Consider the following 20,723-nt stretch of genomic DNA (forward strand, 5'->3'; position numbering starts at 1 on the left):
TCGTGTGAACCAATTTCCTCTAAAAAAAAAAAAATCCCCTCTCATGTATCTATATATATACATATCCTATTGATGCTGTCTCTCTGGAGAACCCTAACTAATTCAGATTTGATACTGGGGAAGCCAAATATCACTCCTTCTTACTGTATTCCTTACAATACAATGAAAGAGATCTGCAAATTTGTTTCCTCACAAAAAGGCTGTGACAAGTTAAGTATATGAGGTGACTTAATAGTGAAAGATAAAAGTTTAGAAGATTCCAGTTCAAGATGGCTGACCAGAGATATCAGACACTCATCCTTTCCCCAAGGAAGAACCAAAATTATGAGTAGATAACCATACCCTGAATCTAGGAGAGAATACTAAAGACTAATAGAGAACTCACAGGAAACACCTGAGGCACAAAAGGAGAAGGAAACAAGTAGCCAGCATGGCTGAGAGTGGCCAGGAACCTAGTGGGGCTTGGAACTATGGGGAAAGAGCTTCAGCAGTCCACACCCCTGCCACAGACTGCTGCAATCTGAGCTGTGGGAGAGCGCCACCACCCACACAAACTCTGACACTAGCATGGGTGGTGATTTGGAGACCCTGTGAAGGCAATGCACCAGACAGTGAACTCACGCTGGGTCACTCATGCCTCACTCCTGAGACCTGAACAGCTGCAGCAGGGAGCCATCTGGGGAGTGCTGCTGCCACAGGACTGCATCTTGCCCTTGGTAACAGTCCCCATATCTCCACATCCCAGGAGTTCCTGCTGACATCTCCAATGTCCACTTGGAAGGCTGCAGTGGAGCAGCACTGGCTGGACCCAAAGGTACTACAAGGTCCCCAATTCTCTATCCTACAGGGAGTATTGCTCCCCAGGGAAAGGACTGTGCAGTGCACCAAAAGGCACAGAACCTCACATATCAGTATTAGCCTTGAATGTAATGGGCTAAATGCTCAACTAAGAAGGTATAGACTGGCAGATTGGATAAGAAAACATAGATCCAATTATTTGTTGCCTACAACAGACCCACTTAATGGGTAAAGACACCTATAGACTCAACACAAAGGGGTGGAAAAAGATATACCACCCAAATGGAAAAGAAAATGAGTAAGAGTAGCTATACTCATGTAAGATAAAACAGACTGTAATTCAATAAAAGTTTAAAAAGACTGAAAAGGGCATTATATAATGGTAAAGGGTTCAATTCAACAAGAAGACACAACTATCCTAAATATATGTACCCAACCATGCAACACCCACATTCATAAAATAAATACTGCTAGGCCTAAGAATAGAGACAGATAGCAACATAATAATATTGGTAGCTTTAACACCCCACTGACAGCACTAGATAGATCACAGAGGCAGAAAATGAACAAAGAACCTCTGGATTTTTAAAATTGAACTCCAGGCCAAATGGACATAACACACAAAGAACATTATACCCAACAACCACAGAACATGCTGCTTCACTTCCGCACATGGAACATTCTCAAAAACAGTCCATATGCTAGGCCACAAAGCAAGTCTCAATAAATTTTTAAAAATCTAAATTATACTAAGTATCTTCTTAGATCATGGCAGAATAGAATTAGATATCAATACCAAGAGGAAATCTCAAAAGTATATAAATTACATGGAAACTAAACAACTGGCTCCTGAATGATCTTTGGGTAAGTGATGAAATTAAGGCAGAAATAAAAATTTTTTTGAAACAAATGAAAATAGGGACACTATATCAAAACCTCTGAGATACAGCAAAAGCAGTGCTAACAGGAAAGTTTATAGCTTTAAATGCATATATATAAAAAAATAGAAAGACTGTAAATTAACAACTTAAAATTGCACCTCAAGGAAGTAGAAAAATGAAGACAAAACAAACCCAAAGCTACCAGAAGAAAAGAAATAACAAAGATCAGAGCAGAACTAAATGAAATTGAAACCAAGAAAAATAATACAAAGGATCAATGAGATAATAAGTTGGTTCTCTGAAAAGATAACAAAGTTAATAGACTGCTAGATTACGTAAGATAAAAGAGAGAAGATTCAAATAAGCACTATCAGAAATGATAACAAAGGTGACATTACACCTGATACCAGAGAAATAAAAAAGGTAATTGGAGACTACTATGAACATCTCTACGCACACAAACTAAAAAACCTAGAGAAAACAGATAAATTCCTGGAAACATACAACCTCCCAAGCATTAACTACAAAGAAATAGAAATTGTGAACATACCAATGATAAGTATGATTTTAAAGCAGTAATAAAAAGTCTTCCAACAAAACAACAACAACAACAACAACAACAACAACAACAACAACAACAACAAAACCCCAGTACAAGATGGATTCACACGTAAATTTTACTAGATGTACAAAGCAGAGCTGGTACCAACCTTACTAAAACTATTCAAAAAATTGATGGGAGAGGATTCTTTCCTAACTCAGTCTACAAAACCAGAATCACCCTGATACCAAAATTAGGCAAGGGCACAACCAAAAACAAAACAGGCTAGTATTCCTGATGAACACAGACACAAAAATCCTCAAGAAGATGTTAGCAAACTGAAAATAACAGCACATCGAAAAGATATACATCATGATTGAATGAGTTTATTCCATGGATATAAGGATAGTTCAACATACCTAAATCAGTAAATGTCATTCACCACATAAACAGAATTAAAAACAAAAAACATATGATCATTTCAATAAATGCAGAAAGAGCATTAGGTAATATCCAACATCCATTCATGATGTTGATACGATATAAACCCTCAACAATCTGGGCATCAAAGCAACACACCTCAAAATAATACAAGCCATACATGACAAACCCATAGCCAACATTATACTGAATGGGGAAAAGGTAAAATCATTCCTCCCAAGAAGTGGGACAATACAAGGATGCTCACTCTCACCACTCCTGTTCAACACAGTACTAGAAGTCTTAGCTAAAGCAGTCAAGCGAGAGAAAGAAATAAAAAGCATCCAAATTGAGAAAAAGGAAATCAAATTATTTCTGTTCACTGATGACATGATCTTATACCTAGAAAACCCTAAGGACTCTTCCAAAAAATTCCTAGACTTGAAAAATAACTTCAGTAAATTTTAAGGATGGAAAATCAATGTACAAAAATCAGAGCATTTCTATATACCAGTAACATTGAAGCTGAGTACCAAATCAAGAATTCAATCCCACTGACAATCTCCAAAATAAAATAAGTACCTAGGAATACATTTAACCAAGGAGATGAATCATCTCTACAAGGAAATCCAGAAAACACTGTAGATAGAAGAAACTGTAGATCACAAAAACAAATGGAAAAAATCCCATGCTCATGGATTGGAAGAATCAATATGGTTAAAATGATTACAATGCTGAAAGCAATCTACAGATGCAACGTAACTCCTATCAAATTACCAACGTCATTTTTCACAGAATTAGAAAAAACAACCCTAAAATTCATATAGAATAAAAAAAGAGTCTGAAGAGCCAAAGCAATCCTAAACAAAAAGAAGGATGTGAGACATCACCTTACCTGACTTCAAATTATGCTACAAAGCAATAATAAGCAAAACACCATGATACTGGTATAAAGATAGACACATAGACCAATGGAACAGAATAGAGAATCCAGAAATAAAGCCCCAGATTTATAGCTAAGTAATCTTTGACAAAACTGACAAGAACTTACACTGGGGAAAGGACACCCTCTGCAATAAATGGTGCTGCGAAAATTGAACAGCCACATGCAGAAGAATGAAACAGGACCCATATCTCTCACCACATGCAAAAATCAACTCAAAATGGATTAAAGACTTAAACATAAGGCCCCAAACTACAAAAATTCTAGAAGAAAAACCTATGGAAAACTCTCCTGGATATTGGTCTAGAAAGAATTTATGACTAAGACCTCAAAAGCACAGCCAACAAAAACAAAAACAGACACATGAGACTTTGTTAAACTAAAAATAGCTTCTGCACAATAAAATAAATAATCTACAGAGTGAAGAGACAACCTATGGGATGGGAAAAATATTTGCAACTTTTCATTCAACAGGGGACCAATATAATAGGAATAGAGTATACAAAGAACTCAAACAACAGCAACATAAATAAATAAATAAAATTAAAAGGTGGGCAAAGGCCATGAATAGACATTCCTCAAAGGAAGACATACAAATGTGAAAAGGTATATGAAAAAATGTCAACATCGCTAATCACCAGAGAAATGCAAATCAAAACCACAATAAAATACTGTCTTATCCTGGTCACAGTGGTTATTATTCAAAAGACAACAAACAAACAGATGTTGGTGAGGATATGAAGAAAAGGGAACTCTTATACACTGTTGGTGGGAATGTAAACTAGTACAGCCACTGTGGAAAACAGCATGGAGATTTCTCAAAAAACTAAAAATAAAGTTACCATATGATCCAGTAATCCTACTACTGGGTGTCTACCCAAAGAAAAATAAATCAATATATCAAAGGGATACCTACACTTTCATGTTTATTGCAGAACTGTTCACAATAGCTAAGATATGGAATCAACCTAAATGTTAATCAACAGAAGAATGGATATACACAATGAAATACTATTTGGCCATAGAGAAGAATGAAAATATGTCATTTGTAGCAACATGAATGGAACCGGAGGCCATTATTTCATGTGAAATAAGCCAGGGTCAAAAAGACAAATATTGCATATTCTCAGTTATATGTGGGAGCTAAATATTAGATCACATGTTTTTCATACATGGAGGTAGAGAGTGGAAAGACAGATAACAGAGACTAGGATGGGTACCAAGAGAGGGAGGGAGGAGGATGAAAATAAATGGTTTAAAGGGTACAAACATACAGTAAGATAGAAGGAATAAATTCAATGCTTGATAGCAGAGAAGGGTGACTATACTTAACAAAAGTATACTGTACTCAAGTGATGGACACCATAAATATCCTGACATAATCAGTATGCATTATGTACATGTAACAATATTTCACATATACTCTGGCAAATGAAACATACAAAAGTGTAAAAGCTAGTTATTATTGGTGCTATGAAAGCAGAAAATTGTTTAATTGCAGTGGCTCAGCAATAACCAGATTTTCAGACAGCATATCCCTACTAACTCTGTAGGCCACAACTACTCTCCAAATATAAGTGTAGTGAGTGTTTTGAAGATCATAGAAGTGAAAACAATACAAGAAACCTCCAAAAATACAAGAAATCTCCCCCGCCAAATTATCCAGTCATAAGACTTCTGCCCTTCCCACACTGTGCCAATTTGCTATGCTATCTATTTGATGTGCTCTGTCTTCACATCATTTCCAATACGGGATGTGTAAATTGTGTAAGGACTTTCAGAGAGTTATAATTTGTTTTATGAATTTTTTTTTTGCAAATTTGACTTCACAAAAGTGCAATGCTGACGTTGTGTGTAAACACTGTGGGTGTACCTAAAAATGCTGAAAAACTTACTCGATAAAGGGAGAGACATCTTTTTCATATATCTGCTTTTGTGAAAGATAAAATTTCTTTGGGTTTCAGCTTTTTGGTGACTGCATATGCAGTGGTAACCCCACTGAGGTTTTTGATCAATCTCATCAAAAGAGTTAAATTGTCTGTATTTCAGATGGCCACATTTATACAGCTGAGTGCAAACAATCACCAACCATAGTGATATACATTTATACATTTTGCTTTTTAACCTATTTCTCTATGTATACATTTTGTCTGCTCATAAATGTTAAACCAATGCAGCGGTCTTTAGTATATCTGAATGTTTATGCTTGCAAAAATAAGTATTGTGTAAAATGGCCTATGAAGTGTTCTGTCATGTTTTTCTGTTTCTCAAATAAATCCCCCTTTTAAAATATAAATGTTTTAAAATTATTTTTAAATATTTTTAAATATTTTAAATAATTTTAAATTAAATATTTAATTAAATTATTTAAATAATTAAAATATTTAAAAATAATTTTAAAAATAATTAAAAATATTTTAAAATTATTTTTTCCAGAATTGTATTTTCAGGATTTTGATCTTTTAGGATTTCAACATTTAGGGTTATAGCATTTGGGATTGTGTCTTTCTTAATGGCCCAAACCTATTAAGAATGCTTACTTTACCTGGATGCAAGAGACCTTGGAATAACAATGGTGATTCTTGTCCATTCTTCAAAGTCCCCAGCGTGATACATGGTGGGCTCACTTAGTTCTCTGGAGTTTCCTTCACATCCTTTGCCTGCAGAAGCTGGGTAACAGCCTTCTTTCACCAGAAACCAGGACATACCAGCATCATGAGAGTACTGAAGAAGAACTGGAGCAGTATTGCTGAATTGATTGGCACACCCTATGTTTAGCTGTTAAAAGGAAGGACAAGAATTATACAAGATTTTGGTTCTAAGTCATCACTCAACAAATTAGGTGCTACAGCATCCAGGGTGCCTTCCAATGAGTCTGCATTGAATTTACAATGATAGGAATTGTGAGCTCAGTGCCAACCAAGACCCTTCAATAGATTCTGGAATTCTTTGTTTAAGCAAACAATAGGTACTTTTTACTAGAAAGCTGGACTCATTTTGTGGATTTCTTGGGATTATAGGAGAGAAGAGAGAAACATAGTGTCGGTGGTTCTTGAGTCCCAGACAAAAGATATGCCAAGAAACTGCTTTTTTTCTCCCTCCTCAGAGGGTACAAACAAAGGAAACCATAAGATGGAGAAGCAGCTGTCTTCTTCAGTACAGGAAGGTTTCAGTGGAACGAGCATCCTTCTGTTTCCTTGCCAAAGCTCATTAAAGATCAGCGTCAACTGGTTAGGCGCGGTGGCTCATGCTTGAATCCCAGCACTTTGGAAGGCTGAGGCCGATGGATCATGAGGTCAGGAGTTCAAGACTAGCATGGCCAAAATGGTGAAACCCTGTCTCTACTAAAAATACAAAAATTAGCTGGGCGTGGTGGCGAACACCTGTAATCCCAGCTACTCGGGAGCCTGAGGTAGAGAATTGCTTGAACTCGGGAGGCGGAGGTTGTAGTGAGCCAAGATCACACCACTGCACTCCAGCCTGGGCAACAGAGCAAGACTCCATCTCAAATAAATAAATAAATAAATAAAATAAAATAAAATAAAAATAAATAAAATAAAATCAGTGTCAACTTAGATGAAAGCGCTAAGTGTTTATCACAGCATCAAATAAGCAACACAATCCAGAAATGAACCTGTTACTGTTTGGTATACCTTTAGGGAGGACTGTCATCATAGGATTAATAACATTTAAAAAACTGTAAAAATACAACCTAAATCCCACTAGTCTATCATAACTGTCCTTACTTTTCTATTTTCTCTACTGATCTTTATAGGGAATCTATATATTGGTCATATAGTTGAAGTTATTACACATCTAGAGCTTTCCTCCACATTCTGTTATACATAGCATTGCAGAGAATATACCTTTCTTCTTTGGTTGATTTGTTATCACCAGATAAATTCCTGAGAGTAGCATTAATGAGTCAAAATGTAGAAACACTTAAAATTTTCTAGTTATGTGTGTTCATTTTGTATTGGTTGAGTCCAAATGAATCAGTTTAGGCATTGAGTATTATAGTTTAAGACAGTTTATTTCCAAATAAATGTGTAATGAATTTTATTACATTTTTTAAAATTACAAATGTCAAACTCTTTTTCTCATGTTCATTTAATTACATGCCATCTTATATGAACGGCCTATTCACATCTTATTTCATTTGTTGGCTGGAGCCACACATTTTGTTGTATAAGACTTTACTAAACAAGAATAGTCTGAGTTTTAGAAGAAAAATTGAAATCAGGAATGAAAAGAACATGATATGACAAAAAAAAAAAAAGGATGATATAAAGGTAGAGTCATGGGCTAATAATATTGAGCCATAGCTCAGGAGGTCAATCAGTTAATCCTGATGACTATAAGGTAGCTTTATCTAGTTTTTAAAAAGAAGATTTAGTATCTTCTTTATTTCCATACTCAGAGCTAGAAAGCATCTCTCAGAGGATTTATAATTTGGTTAGAAATTTTATTGTGCACAATTTATCCAAGTTTATATAGTAAAACATCAAGAATATAATTAAAGACTTAACCCTCTCAGATGCATGATTAAACTCTTCTAACACAAATTCCTTTTACTGCATTACTCAATAGTACCAAAGGCCTTTGGCTGGTATGTAGTGAAAGCAGCCACATTGGGCACGCCTAGTTAACTTTTTGTCTTAAATTTGCCATGATTGCTGTTGTTTCTAACATAGACAAGTCATTGGAACTTTAAGTTCTGTGACAAGTTCGTGCTTTAGAAATCAGGTAATAGGGTAGTGTAGACATACTCTCATTTGTATTAAACATATAATTTATCTTAAACTTTCCATTCAGGATTTAGGCATACCTTCAACAAATATTTACTTGTGTACCTTCTACGGATCAGATACATACGTTTAAGTCTCTCCTACCTTTAAAAATAAAACAAAAGAACATAAAAATTCTCCCTGATTTTTGGTCTCCCTCTAACTACACAGCTAAACAAATTGAGAGAAAGGCCGTATTCACTGAATAGACCTCTTTACTCAACATTTTAAAATCCATTGTAATCTGACTTTTGCTGCTGCTGCCCCAGTGAAATTACCAAGGAAACTGTCTATCTCACAAAATGCAATGGGAAAATTTAATCCTTCTTTTACTTGATTCTTCTATTGCTTTTAACATTGTTAACCATTTCTTTTTTATTGACCATCTAGCCTGCCTTTTAAGTGTTGGTGTTTTCTGTGATTCAGTCTTGACTTTATCATTTTACTGTATGCATGCTTCTTAATCTCATTCACAATCATAACCTCATGTTTCTTCTGAATGCCTGTAGTTTGAATAACAGATATGACCTCTCTCCTACTTTCTGGACAAATACACATTACCACTTCCTTTTCATTTCCACTTCAGCAGCCCATCAGCACCTGTAACTCCATTATGTCCAAGCCAGTCCTCTTCAACTGCTCTCCTAAAGCAAACCCTCATTTTTCTGTAGTTCAGCAGCCAGAACCAGAAATAAGAGAATAATTCTAGACTCCATTCTATTACTCAGCAGTCACCCAAATCTATTGATTGTATCACTTTAACATCTTTATACTCATTTATTTATCTTTATAACGCATGCTATGCCTCAACCTGGCCTTCTCATTTCTGACTTCGATTACAGCTCTAGCATCCTTACTTTACTCAAAATATATTTAAAAATCTGATCATTTCTCTCTGCCTCTTTCACAGGTCCTATCTCCCATAATCTCTTACTTGGATCACTGGATAGCTGCTAATGTTTCTGCCCTTGACCCTGCACAGTTACCAGAGCAATGATTCTTTAAAAGCCTAAATCAGAATGTGTCACCTTTCTGCTATTTTATTCAGAACAGAAGTCAAAGTTTGACCTTACTTTTTTTCATCTGTCCTACTCTTGCTCACTTTCTCTGCTATGGTCACAATGGCATACTTGTGGTTTCTAGAACATTCCTACTTCAAGATGTTGGTTCTTTTTGTTTTCTGTGCCTGGAATGATCTTTTCCACATAACTGCATGACTCACTCCTTTACTTTCTATAGGTTGTGGCTTAAGAGTGTCATTTTATTAGTGACGCCAACCAACCTGACAACCTTTTATAAAATGGTAAAGATCCTCCATTACCCTATTTCATATTCTCTGTATTTATTTCCATAACCCAGAAATGTGAATAGAATATAGAGACTTTATAAGTATTTGCTGAATGAAGGAATGAATGTACTTGCTGACTCTGGTTTCCTCCTCTATTGGGTCAATATCCATACTGCGGTTGAATGATTCTTCTAAAACACAGGTCTGATTCTGGCATTCAACAGGCTAAAAATCTTTCATGACTCATTGCTCTTGGGATAATGTTCAAGTGACTTAATGTAGAATATAATGCCCATCAGAGTCAACTTTATCTCTCATCTCTGCTGCACATACTCCACAGTCCTCAAAGTTAGACTTGCCCCTTTTCTCATTTGCACTTCGGTGTATTTTCATGTATTTGCTCATTTTGTTGTCTCTAACTGGAATTCCTGCCCCTCCATTCTTCAGCTGGTTAAGTCTCTGTATTTCCAGAGACTTCCAATTGGAACTCATCCATCAATCCACCCTTCCTCCCTTCCCCTTCCTTTCCTTCCTTTACTCCTATCCGTCTTTCCACCCACCCATCCATCCATTCAACCATCCATCCATTTATTCAACTAACAGACATTTTTTGAGTGCCTGAAACATGTTAGGCACTACGCAGAGTATTCTTATAGCACCTAGAGCCAACTTATACTGCAGCATTCTTGTGACTTTATTGTGACTGTTCACTTTTCTGCCTCATTCTCTAGTTCCTTGAAAGCTAAGGTCATATTTTTCTTTTTCTTTTTTTTTTTTGTTAAATTTTACTTTAAGTTCCAGGATACATGTGTGGAACATGCAGGTTTGTTACACAGGTATTCATGTGGGGTCACATTTTTCATTTCTATAGTCCCAGGACTAGCTAGTGTTTATCACACAGCAAGTAATCACAAAAACTGCACCAGCCCTGTGTATTTTTGTACAAATGGCACCCAGAATTCTTATAGGCAGGTTTCAAACATACACTAATTATCAACCCCTGAATGATCTGTACTCTATACTTATTAAATAACCACAAATTAATAGCTTTCTGCTTGTGTGATATGAAAATTAAAAATTTTTAAATTAGCTTTTATTTTAGGTTCATGGGTACATGTGCAGGTTTGTTATATAGATAAACTGTGTGCCTCAGGAGTTTGCTGTCCCGATTACGTTGTCACCCAGGTAATAAGCACACTACCCAATAGGCAGTTTTTTGATCCTCTCCCTTTTCCTACCTTTCATCCTCAAGTAGGCCCCAGTGTCTGTTGCTCCCCTATGTGCCCATGTGTTCTCATTGTTTAGCTCCCACTTACAAGTGAGAACATGTGGTATCTGTTTTTCTGTTCCTTCATTAGTTTGCCTAGGATAATGGCCTCCAGCTCCACTCATGTTGCTATAAAGGTCATGATTTCATCCTTTTTTATGGCTGTGTAGTGTTCCATGGTGTATATGTACCACATTTTCTTTATCCAGTCTACCACAGATGAGCATTTAGGTTGAATCCATGTCTTTGCTATTGCCAATAGTGCTTTGATGAACATACACATGCATGCGTCTTTATGGTAGAATAATTTACACTTCTTTGGGTATATACCCAATAATGGGATTGCTGGGTCAAATGGTAGAGAATTAAGATTTTCTTAAGCAGTTTGCATTCCTGATCATTGTTTAAGTGCTTGAAATATTTAACACTATTTTTTAAATTTAGATTTTTAAAATTTCAGAATATTATTGCAGACTTTAATACCTACACAACCATGGTTTGTGATTAATTAAATAGAAAAGGTGTCAGATGAGAAACAGCATAGTATTCTGGAAATATATTTGCTATTAACGTTATTTTGTTACTACTTTAGGTATTACCAACAAATGAATATAGATCATATATTGTTATTGATATTTTTCCATTATAGTTTAACATCAGAATCTAAACAAGGATAACATTTTACTAATCATATTATTTATGACTAACTCCTTGTTTACAGACCTGTGAAAATTATATCTGAAGAGCCGCCTATAAACATCTGATCTCTTTAATAATTCCATTTGTAAATTATTTAGCATCTGCATCCTGCCATTATGTAAGGACCATGTAGTTGTGCTAGCTCATTAAAACTGCATTACTTCCAACCCCAGAAGTCACCTATGGGATTTTATTATAAACACAATGAAATTTTGATTAGGGTTCTGAAACAAGACCTTGTCAAAGTAAATACTTGCTATACATGTTGATACGTTATCACAGAGCTGAAACACAAGAAGCCTTTAAGAGAACAATGATGACTGGAGTAAAAATTTACTGAATTTAAGTAAGATAATTTGTTTGAAAATAATACAGCAAAAGCATAAAATATCTTGCAAGTTCAAATACCACTAGTAAGATGAAAAGGACAACTTATCCATCATCGTTTAGAAGCTTGAGATTCATTAAGTCACTATCAGATTGAAGTCCTACAAGTCAATGTTATTTTTAATTCTGGCAGAGTTCCTTGAATACCTGAAGAAATGGTATACCCACAACTTTCGGGACTCCTTAAAAACTAGGAAGCTGCTTTCCTTATGAGTCGAGCTGAAAAACTTTGCAATTCTAATACTGTTGAGCTTTTGTACAGGTGAGTCCCTTCTTTAATAGAACATGAAAAATGTGTGTTCTCTGTGAGTTCCACGTATACATCTGGAAGATGTTTTACTCCTTAACTTGCTCTGGGAAGAAGCTTGTGCATAAATACCTTGAACTGTAGCACATATCCAGGCTTCAGGGTCAAATCTCGAGTTACTGCAAATCGATCTCCATCTGATTTTCCAAATATCATTGCTGATGGTGTCGCAGCACAGAAGGTTTCATTTTTAACCATTCCTTCATTAGCCAACATCAACCACACACTCATCTGATTCATAGGATAATCAAAAGCTGGCTTCTCATAAAAGTTCTAATAGAAACAATACAAGTAACACAAAAAGGCAATTTGATAGCTTTGAAAACAAGAAAGGAATTTTCATTTCATGACATGCTGGGCCATGTACCACTTGCATTTCTAGGAAAACACAGAAGAATCTCCATGTCTTTTTACAGCTATTAACTTTTTCTCCTGATGATTCAACAACTGAAAGTATTTTACCACTGTGTATCTAATCATTTTATAAACACACTAACAATTTTGCTTGATGATTTAACCAGACGTCAGTCTTTTTTACATCTAAATTATCTGTGAAGTGGTAGCATAGAGAGGTAACAAAAAATTAAGTACAAGCCCTTCAACTTATATCATACATTCAGTGTCAAGCACTAAATCCTTAAGGAAATGAGTTCGTTATGCCATTCACTTTTATAACAATCTGTCTTCCTGGAGTTCAGACATAGGAGGATACCTGAGGTAAAGTTGGATTGATAACTGGGATGATCTGCTTCTGCTTCTCGGACAGAATGATGATGTCATCGACTGCCCACTGGTCATAGTCCTCTCCCGAGAACACGGGCTGCCACCAGCGGAACCTGGTGCAAGGGGTCTTGGCAGCAGCTGGAAGCTCCAGATAGACAAATCTGAATAAAAGTAGATCATTTATGGTTGGGAAAAGAAAAGCTGTGTTTTTTTTTTTTTTGCAGCTACTAAAACAACAAGGGTAACAACAAGAGAAAGTTTTGTTTGGTTTGATCTCAATATTTTTCAAAAGCTTGTAAGTTTGGACATATCAGACTTGAGGTTTAACCTTGCAGGCAGGTTTAGTCCTGGTCATGTTTATTTCATTTGGAATTGTATCTTTTGGAGAAGAGGGAGAATATTTCAACTGAGTTTGATTCACTGAACTGTATCTTTTGATGGTCATAACTTTTTAAAGAAATACCAAGATAAAATTGTTTAATATTAATACATGAAGATAACATTTAACATTTTTTTCAAAGGCATTCTTTCTCATTGTGAGAAAGCACAGAAATGCATTAAAAATGAAGCATAACTTGCCCATAATCTACCACATAGGGTTGGCTTCTTTTAACAATTTGATGTATCTCATCATAGCTTGTAATCTTTTATACAGGCAAGGCATTATATGTATAATTTGGTGACCTACATTTTAAAACTTTACATCATAAGCACATTCTCATGTTAGTAAAATTATTTTTTAAGATCATTTTGTGTATGTAATTTTTCATGACAAAGACATGCAGTTCCGCAATTTGAGGACGCCATTACATTTTTATTTACCTATAAAGTACCTGGTCACCTTACTGAACTCTCAATAATTTCAGGTTGACATATTACTTGGAAAAAATAATTTGAGTTATTTAAAATCATTGTTTAAGCCAGTTTGGCACCATTATCAATTCCCTCTCTACTATACTGCGAGAGTCTAGGAGACTCTCAAACAAGGCTTCATCTCTCACCCACCATTCCTGTTGTATTTCTTGTTTCATCCAGTTGCCTCTTTTCTGGTTTCTCCGCCTCCCCTAAATCCCTTAGAAGAAATGCTTTCTGTTGGTCTGTTTGCATGTCTACTTATGTTTTATCACGGAAAGTTATGTCACCTTTAAATGACCTAATACTTTAAAATGTCAAACTTACCAACTTTAAATCTACAAAATAGTATGTTTTAAGTAATATGTTTAAGACATATTCAATCTGTAAGAACTGGGTTTATATAATCTTAGATAATTTCTTTCAATAAACAAGGCTCATTTGTAAAATGAAAACAGGGACAAGATCCATATGTTAAAACTTAATAGTAGTCAACATACAAAAAATTATTTTTTTTTGTTACAATGAAAATACACAGATTATAAAAAGGAGTATTCTAAAATAATATCATTGAATAGACTTTAATAATACTTATATAAAATATAAATACAGAATTTCAAAATACTACATAATTGCAAAAGAACTAAATTTAAATACATATAAATGCCTTGCCTGGTATAGGTATTACTATTAAACATGAGTTATTTCCCCAAACTCTTCAACAGTCATTGCCTAAGACATTTTATTACATATATTCCCCATACATCAAAATTAAGACAGGGATAGGCCAGGGCAAAGTGTTTAGAAAATCTGAGCCCTACGCACTTACTCATACACTGTTTAGGGATAGCCCTGGGTGCAGCCGTGTGAAAAATTTTAACAAAAAAAATCCATCTTACCGTTAAATCTAAGAGCTAAGCATACTTTGTGTGTACATTAAAAATAGTCAAACAAGCCTGCAAATGGGAAAATGAGCACGGAACATCCCCATATTCCATGGTTTCTTTGAGTAAACAGTGGTTACTTATCTTGCTTATCTTCTAGTCGTAAGTTTTAAAAAATCTTTAAAAATTCAAACATGAATACACTTTCTGTAGAGCCACTTAAGTGAAATAAAATCTTTATATACTGGGCTATCATTCATGTTAAATATTTATGGGTTTGTCTATTTTTACAACAGTTAACATTTTGGAAACACACCAACAATGATTTAACCTTTACCATTCCTGGAAACTACTGGGAGGCTCATCAGGTGGGTAGTTACCTGGGTTTGCTGAAGTCTGAAAAGTACATCTCTGCTAGCAGGTGCCACTGGATGCCCCCATTGTTGCTGTACTGAAGGAGGACGCCCTCTTCTCTGCTGTCGGGCTTGTTGCATGAAGCACTCTCTCCACCTATCTGGATGTAGAACTGGACAAAGTCCACCCAAGAAGTATCCAGGTCCCAACTCACCAATTGTCTTTTCCCAGCCTTTCAGAAAAGAAGAAAAATCAAATTGAATAATCTGGGAGTTCTTTGACATTTTGTTGTTTCAGTTTCAAATTCACCTGGACATCTTAGCACTATGTGGAAATGGTCTTGTCCCCACTCATTGTGGAAAGAGTCACGCCATTTAGTTGTTTCTGATTCAACTATGGTAACTGTTGCTGGATATCTTTGCTTAATGTCTATATTACTGATTCCCAGGCTGGGTTATGAGAAACCCTTGGGAATTGCTAATTATACCAAATAGTACTAAAATGTTTTTTTAAATTTTAATGAAAACACTCTGAATCCTTACTTTGCCCATTTCCTCCAGGCAGAACAATGGAGATGAAACACCATCTATTTGAAATCTGCAGGAGATGGGTTTGAGTCTTAGCCCATTATTCATCCTGATCACTAGCTGTGTGACCTTTTTGAGCTTTTATTTTCCTCAAAGGTACAATATGGATAATTATACCTTCCTCATATGGTGTTGTGACAATTAGATGAAATAACATGTTGCATGGAACTTGCTGGTACACAGCATGCCTTCCAGACAGAACATCCTCTCCAGAGATATGCCCCTGACCCTCCAGTCCTGTGGGAATTAAAGTAGACCAGGCAAGGCAGAAGCTTCTTGACAAAAAGAAAGGGTACTTGAGGCCGGGTGCGGTGGCTCATGCCTATAATCCCAGAACTTTGGGAGGTGAGGTGGGCGGATCACCTGAGGTCAGGAATTTGAGACCAGCCTGGCCAACATGGTGAAACCACATCTTTACCAAAAATATAAAAATTAGCCAGACATGGTGGCACGTGCCTGTAATCCCAGCTATTCAGGAGGCTGACGCAGGAGAATCGCTTAAACCTGGGAGATGGAGGTTACAGTGAGCTGAGATCAGGCCACTGCGCCCCAGCTTGGGTGACAGAGTGAGACTTTGTCTCAAAAAAAGAAAATAAAGAGGACTTGAATTGAATCTCTCAGGATCCTAGTCTCCCTCCCTTCTCTCTCATAAACAGAGGTTAGGAGAGATCATTTAAATAAATTTTTGCAACCACTAAATGGTCTCTGTGTCTTAAAAGTGCTACAAATTTCCTGAAATCCACTAACTTGCTTCCTTTGCTTATTAAGTCCCCTGAAGGTCACAGTCCTGTGGTGAGGTGTCACATAGAAATTAGCAAGGTTTGTCATTGTTCCTGTTGTTCAAAATGATTTCAGCTAATGGGGCTGAAGAAAGGTTTGCTTATGAGAGTCTTCCACCTAAACAGACTCTTCCAAAGCTTGTCCATGGATTTCTCTGAGCTGATCTCTGAGCGCTCCCAGGAAGTTCAATTAAAAGTCGGGAAGAAAACCTGAGATAATATACATAGTATTAGAGAAAAATGGCTCTCACACTTAGGATTTAAACTCTACTCTAATCCACTAAGTTAATTAAGAAAGGGTTTCTGTTATTAGAAGTCACGGGGAAATACCTGGGGTTAATTAAAAGACTATACTGCTACTGATAGGTCTAAAGCCAATTAAGAGTTTTCAGAATAAACAAGGATGCTAGCAAAATGAGAACTGAAGTTAATTCAGAGACAGAAACTCATTCTTTGGAAATCTCAATTTTAGGTATGTATTTGAGGAAATCTTGTAAGTTATATGCATTTTTCAGTTGTTACATGTGCCTTTTAATTTTTCCTGTTGTTGATTTGAAATATTGTAAGTGAGAACACCTCAGAGATCCTAGCATTTTCAAGCCTCAGGGTCATTACAGGAAGAATGATTTTTGGAAGAAAAACTATAGAACCTAGCAGGTTAATTCCAATCCCGCAAACTCCTATGAGAAACCTGGCATGTGGAAATGAGCCAGAAGGATAAAGATCTAAGGTGAGGGGAATTATAAAAATCCAATTATCACAATTAGTTGGTTGGAATGATTGCTCTACTGTGAAATTCAGAGTAGTGTTGTTTTTCCAGGAGACTATGGTGTTAGTCTACAGAGGTTCTCAAAGAATGTTTTGTGGCATTTTTGTAAATGATGGAAAAATACCACACAAATGCTTAGTTTGGCACTGGAAGTGTTTTTTCCTAGAGAATAGCACAAATCATTTTCTTTTGTTTGGTGACCTGATATGCTGAATAGTGTTTTAAAGGAAGAAAAAAGAAAAGGGAAATGGCTCATGGCAAAGTTTTTGCCAGAATTCAGAATTCAATGTAACATATGCTTTGCAGTTTTTCTGTTATGCTGTGATCAATGTATTTATGTGTATATGTGTAAACACATATACATATCTAATGTGTGTGTCTGCATATGTATTGGAGTAGTAATATTGTACCATTCCTGGTATATGGAAAATCGCCTCCAACTTCCCCCCAGATTCTAGGTTAAAATGATTTACTGCTTTAAGGTTTAGCTAAAATAAAACAAGTTTTAAGAGGTAAGCTTTCAGAATCTAGAACCTTTATAACAAAGCCTCCAAAACACTTCATCACTAATCACCGTTTACTTTCCATTAAAGTCTTTTGAAATTAATCAAAATGTCACTAGAAAGCAATTCTATTTACTTGAAAATAACCATTTCTTTAGAATCTTTAATTGTTTCCCAATTTTCTTAATGTTTTTCATTCATTTATTCAGTCTTTCTTCAACAATTATAGCAGGCAGAACACCGTGTGTTATAAAAACAAACATGAACGGATTCATGGACTTCTGGCAGAGACAGAAATGGTAACCAAGGGCTGCAGACCCAGTCCTGATTTCTAGTCAAGCCCCGTTTAGTCATATGATCGCTTAATAATTTTCCAACGTATTTAGTCTCAAGAGTATGTATTGATTTGTAAATGTCTAGTGCATGACGTGCATTTCTGAGCTGCACACCTTAGCCAGAGTTTGGCTCAGTCGTGGGACTCCACATTCTGCTTGTAATTGTGAGGACGAAAATTAAAATATGACATTTATATGTAAAAATCAGAGAGGAATTCTAAGAAAAGAGAGAAGTACAGTTTGCCAGAGCTCCAGAAAGCTTCAGGGAGGCAGGGGGATTTGAACAGAACACCGAAAATTTTATGTGAATGCAGAGAAGATAAAAGGCAAAATGGTAGGCAGTGGCAAAACCTTGGATGGTGAGAAGAGCTTCATAGCTGGAGCAAAGGGCTCATGCCTAGAAAACGAATATAAGCTATGTAGTTACGGCAGGAGTATTAGAGACCAGCTTGAATATTTGTGATCAGATAGGGAAAGAATGGAAGTATGTATGTATGCATGATTTATCTATTTGAGACAGGGTCGTGCTCTGTTGCCCAGGCTGGAGTGTAATGGTGTGATCATAGCTCACCACAACCTCAAACGCCTAGGCTCAAGCGATCCTTCTGCCTCATTCCCTCATTCCTAGTTTGGAGTACAGGCATGCCCCACTATGCCCAGCTAATTTTATTGTATTATTTTAGAGACAGGCTCTTGCCATGTTGCTTGGGATGCTCTTAAACTCTTAGCCTCAAATGATACTCCACCTCAGCCTCACAAAGTGCTAGAATGACAGGTGTGAACCACCACATCTGGCTGGAGATAAGTTTTAGATAATATGATCTAGGCTGGTGGGAAAATGGTCTAAGGAACCCTTCCTTTGGGTTGCTGCCCCTTCACTTCAACACGCTTACTGGTGGGGGCTGCCAGACAGTGTATCCACCTTGCCACCAAACAAGTGAGTGCATGAATCTGGCTATACAATCATAGCACATCATTCCTCCCAGGACACTGTGACTGGCCGCCAGGAGCCTTCCCTGTGTTTTTCTACAGAGCTGGTTGGAAAGCCCTGTGGCTATGGTTCCATTCTCATGTGACAGCTGGCCTGCAAATCAGGTCTACTCTTTCAAATTGGGTCTACTCTTAAGGGGAAAGTTCTGTGAGCTTTGGAGTTACTGGTTCCAGGTCTCTCTTGCAGCAGTCCCATTTAAGCCCCCCTTGTGTTTTCCTTCCCATAAACCAAATTTATCCCTTTTAAAAGTTAAGATAGTTCCTCTTACTTAGAATTCAAAACAGTTCTGAATGAATCAACAGAAAAAAGTAAAATATAACCCAGGGATATTTTGACAAAAATTTAGGGGGAAAGCTGAATTGGAAGGGGCAGAGAATTTTATGTTTGAAATGATTTTTAGTTAGTTGCAGGGCATAAATGTGAAAATAATCAATAAGACAAATTTGGAATTTATTCTCATAAAATTCAACTATGATACCTAACACATATGATCTCTTTCTGTGTTCCCAACACTATTCTTTACTCTTTACTTGCAACAACTCACTTACTCCTCTCTATATCCACTTTTAAGTAAGAAACCTGAGATACAGAGAGTTGTTATAACTTTGCAAAGTGAACCAATCAATAAGTTTTGGAGCCCAGATAGTCTGACTTCAGAGATCATCTTGAATTAAGTGGAAGAAATATTGATATATAACCCTTTACATGTTAAAATGTGTGTGTGTGCGCGTGTGCGTGCGCACGCGCACTCACTGAGGTGTCTGAGTACATATTGGTAAAAGATTTACACTCTTACTTTAAAATTGATGCCTACAGGAAGCACAACCTTTCCATTTTGGAACAATTATACAGGGGATCCAGATATGTGCAATGCATTTTGATAACTGAGTGACTATTATCTTTAACAATAATCATCAGGGGAGGACCTTCCATGTCAATGGATAGGAAATACTGCTAAATGGACTCCTTCCCTGATTTTCTATAATCCTCTATCTTGTTTACTTGATGTTTCTTTGTTCTTCACCTGCATTGAAACAAAACCTGCAGCTATTTTTGCATTTGCATAAATTAACACATCTTGGATTTCTGCCCAAACAGATTCTGCAACCTATCAGCCTTGTGGCATATCACTCACACCTGTCTACTTGTTACACGAAGTGAAATGGGACACCTCCAACTGCCTCAGAATTGGTGGCTATATTACCTGCTTGAAAGAAGTGATATTACACACTCCACATTCTAAAGATTAGGGTTAGACATGTTGCTCAGGTTGGATACCAGACTTGCTCTCTTTTTAGTCCCTTTCAAGACTATATAAGGATATGGATTAGAAAAGAGAAAAAGAATGTCCTGCCTAGACTGCAGTGAGGGAGGAGAGAGAGGTGGTTATACCCCTCTCCCATCCCTAACCAAGTGACACAGGTTGGGGGTATTCCAAAAGGATCAATTTTAGTGATTCTGGTTGGCACCTTAGTCCTTAGTTGGTTTCTAGTAATCTGCATGCCTAATCTGGTGCTACCACTGGGGAAGCTGACTATTGCAAGAAAAACTTTCATACAGAGTCCCACATCAGCAGACGCCACCAGCAGCCACCAAACCAAGCCAGAATAAGACCTGAGATGTCTAAC

At 36.5% G+C, this 20,723-nt stretch overlaps 1 protein-coding gene across 2 annotated transcripts in view; it reads right to left on the minus strand.

Annotated features, from left to right (window-relative positions):
* RELN (reelin) overlaps positions 1 to 20,723 on the minus strand; it is a 520,317-nt gene that overhangs the window by 118,147 nt on the left and 381,447 nt on the right. For both annotated transcript variants that reach the window (XM_025380191.1, XM_025380192.1), the window contains exons 25-28: positions 15,158 to 15,363; positions 13,031 to 13,202; positions 12,391 to 12,591; positions 6,129 to 6,361 (exon numbers count right to left, since the gene is read on the minus strand). In XM_025380191.1, the coding sequence (XP_025235976.1) occupies positions 6,129 to 6,361; positions 12,391 to 12,591; positions 13,031 to 13,202; positions 15,158 to 15,363 (812 nt within the window). The remainder of the gene's footprint in view (positions 1 to 6,128; positions 6,362 to 12,390; positions 12,592 to 13,030; positions 13,203 to 15,157; positions 15,364 to 20,723) is intronic.

This window comes from Theropithecus gelada, chromosome 3 (assembly GCF_003255815.1).
Source record: "Theropithecus gelada isolate Dixy chromosome 3, Tgel_1.0, whole genome shotgun sequence".
Taxonomy (NCBI): Eukaryota; Metazoa; Chordata; class Mammalia; order Primates; family Cercopithecidae; genus Theropithecus; species Theropithecus gelada.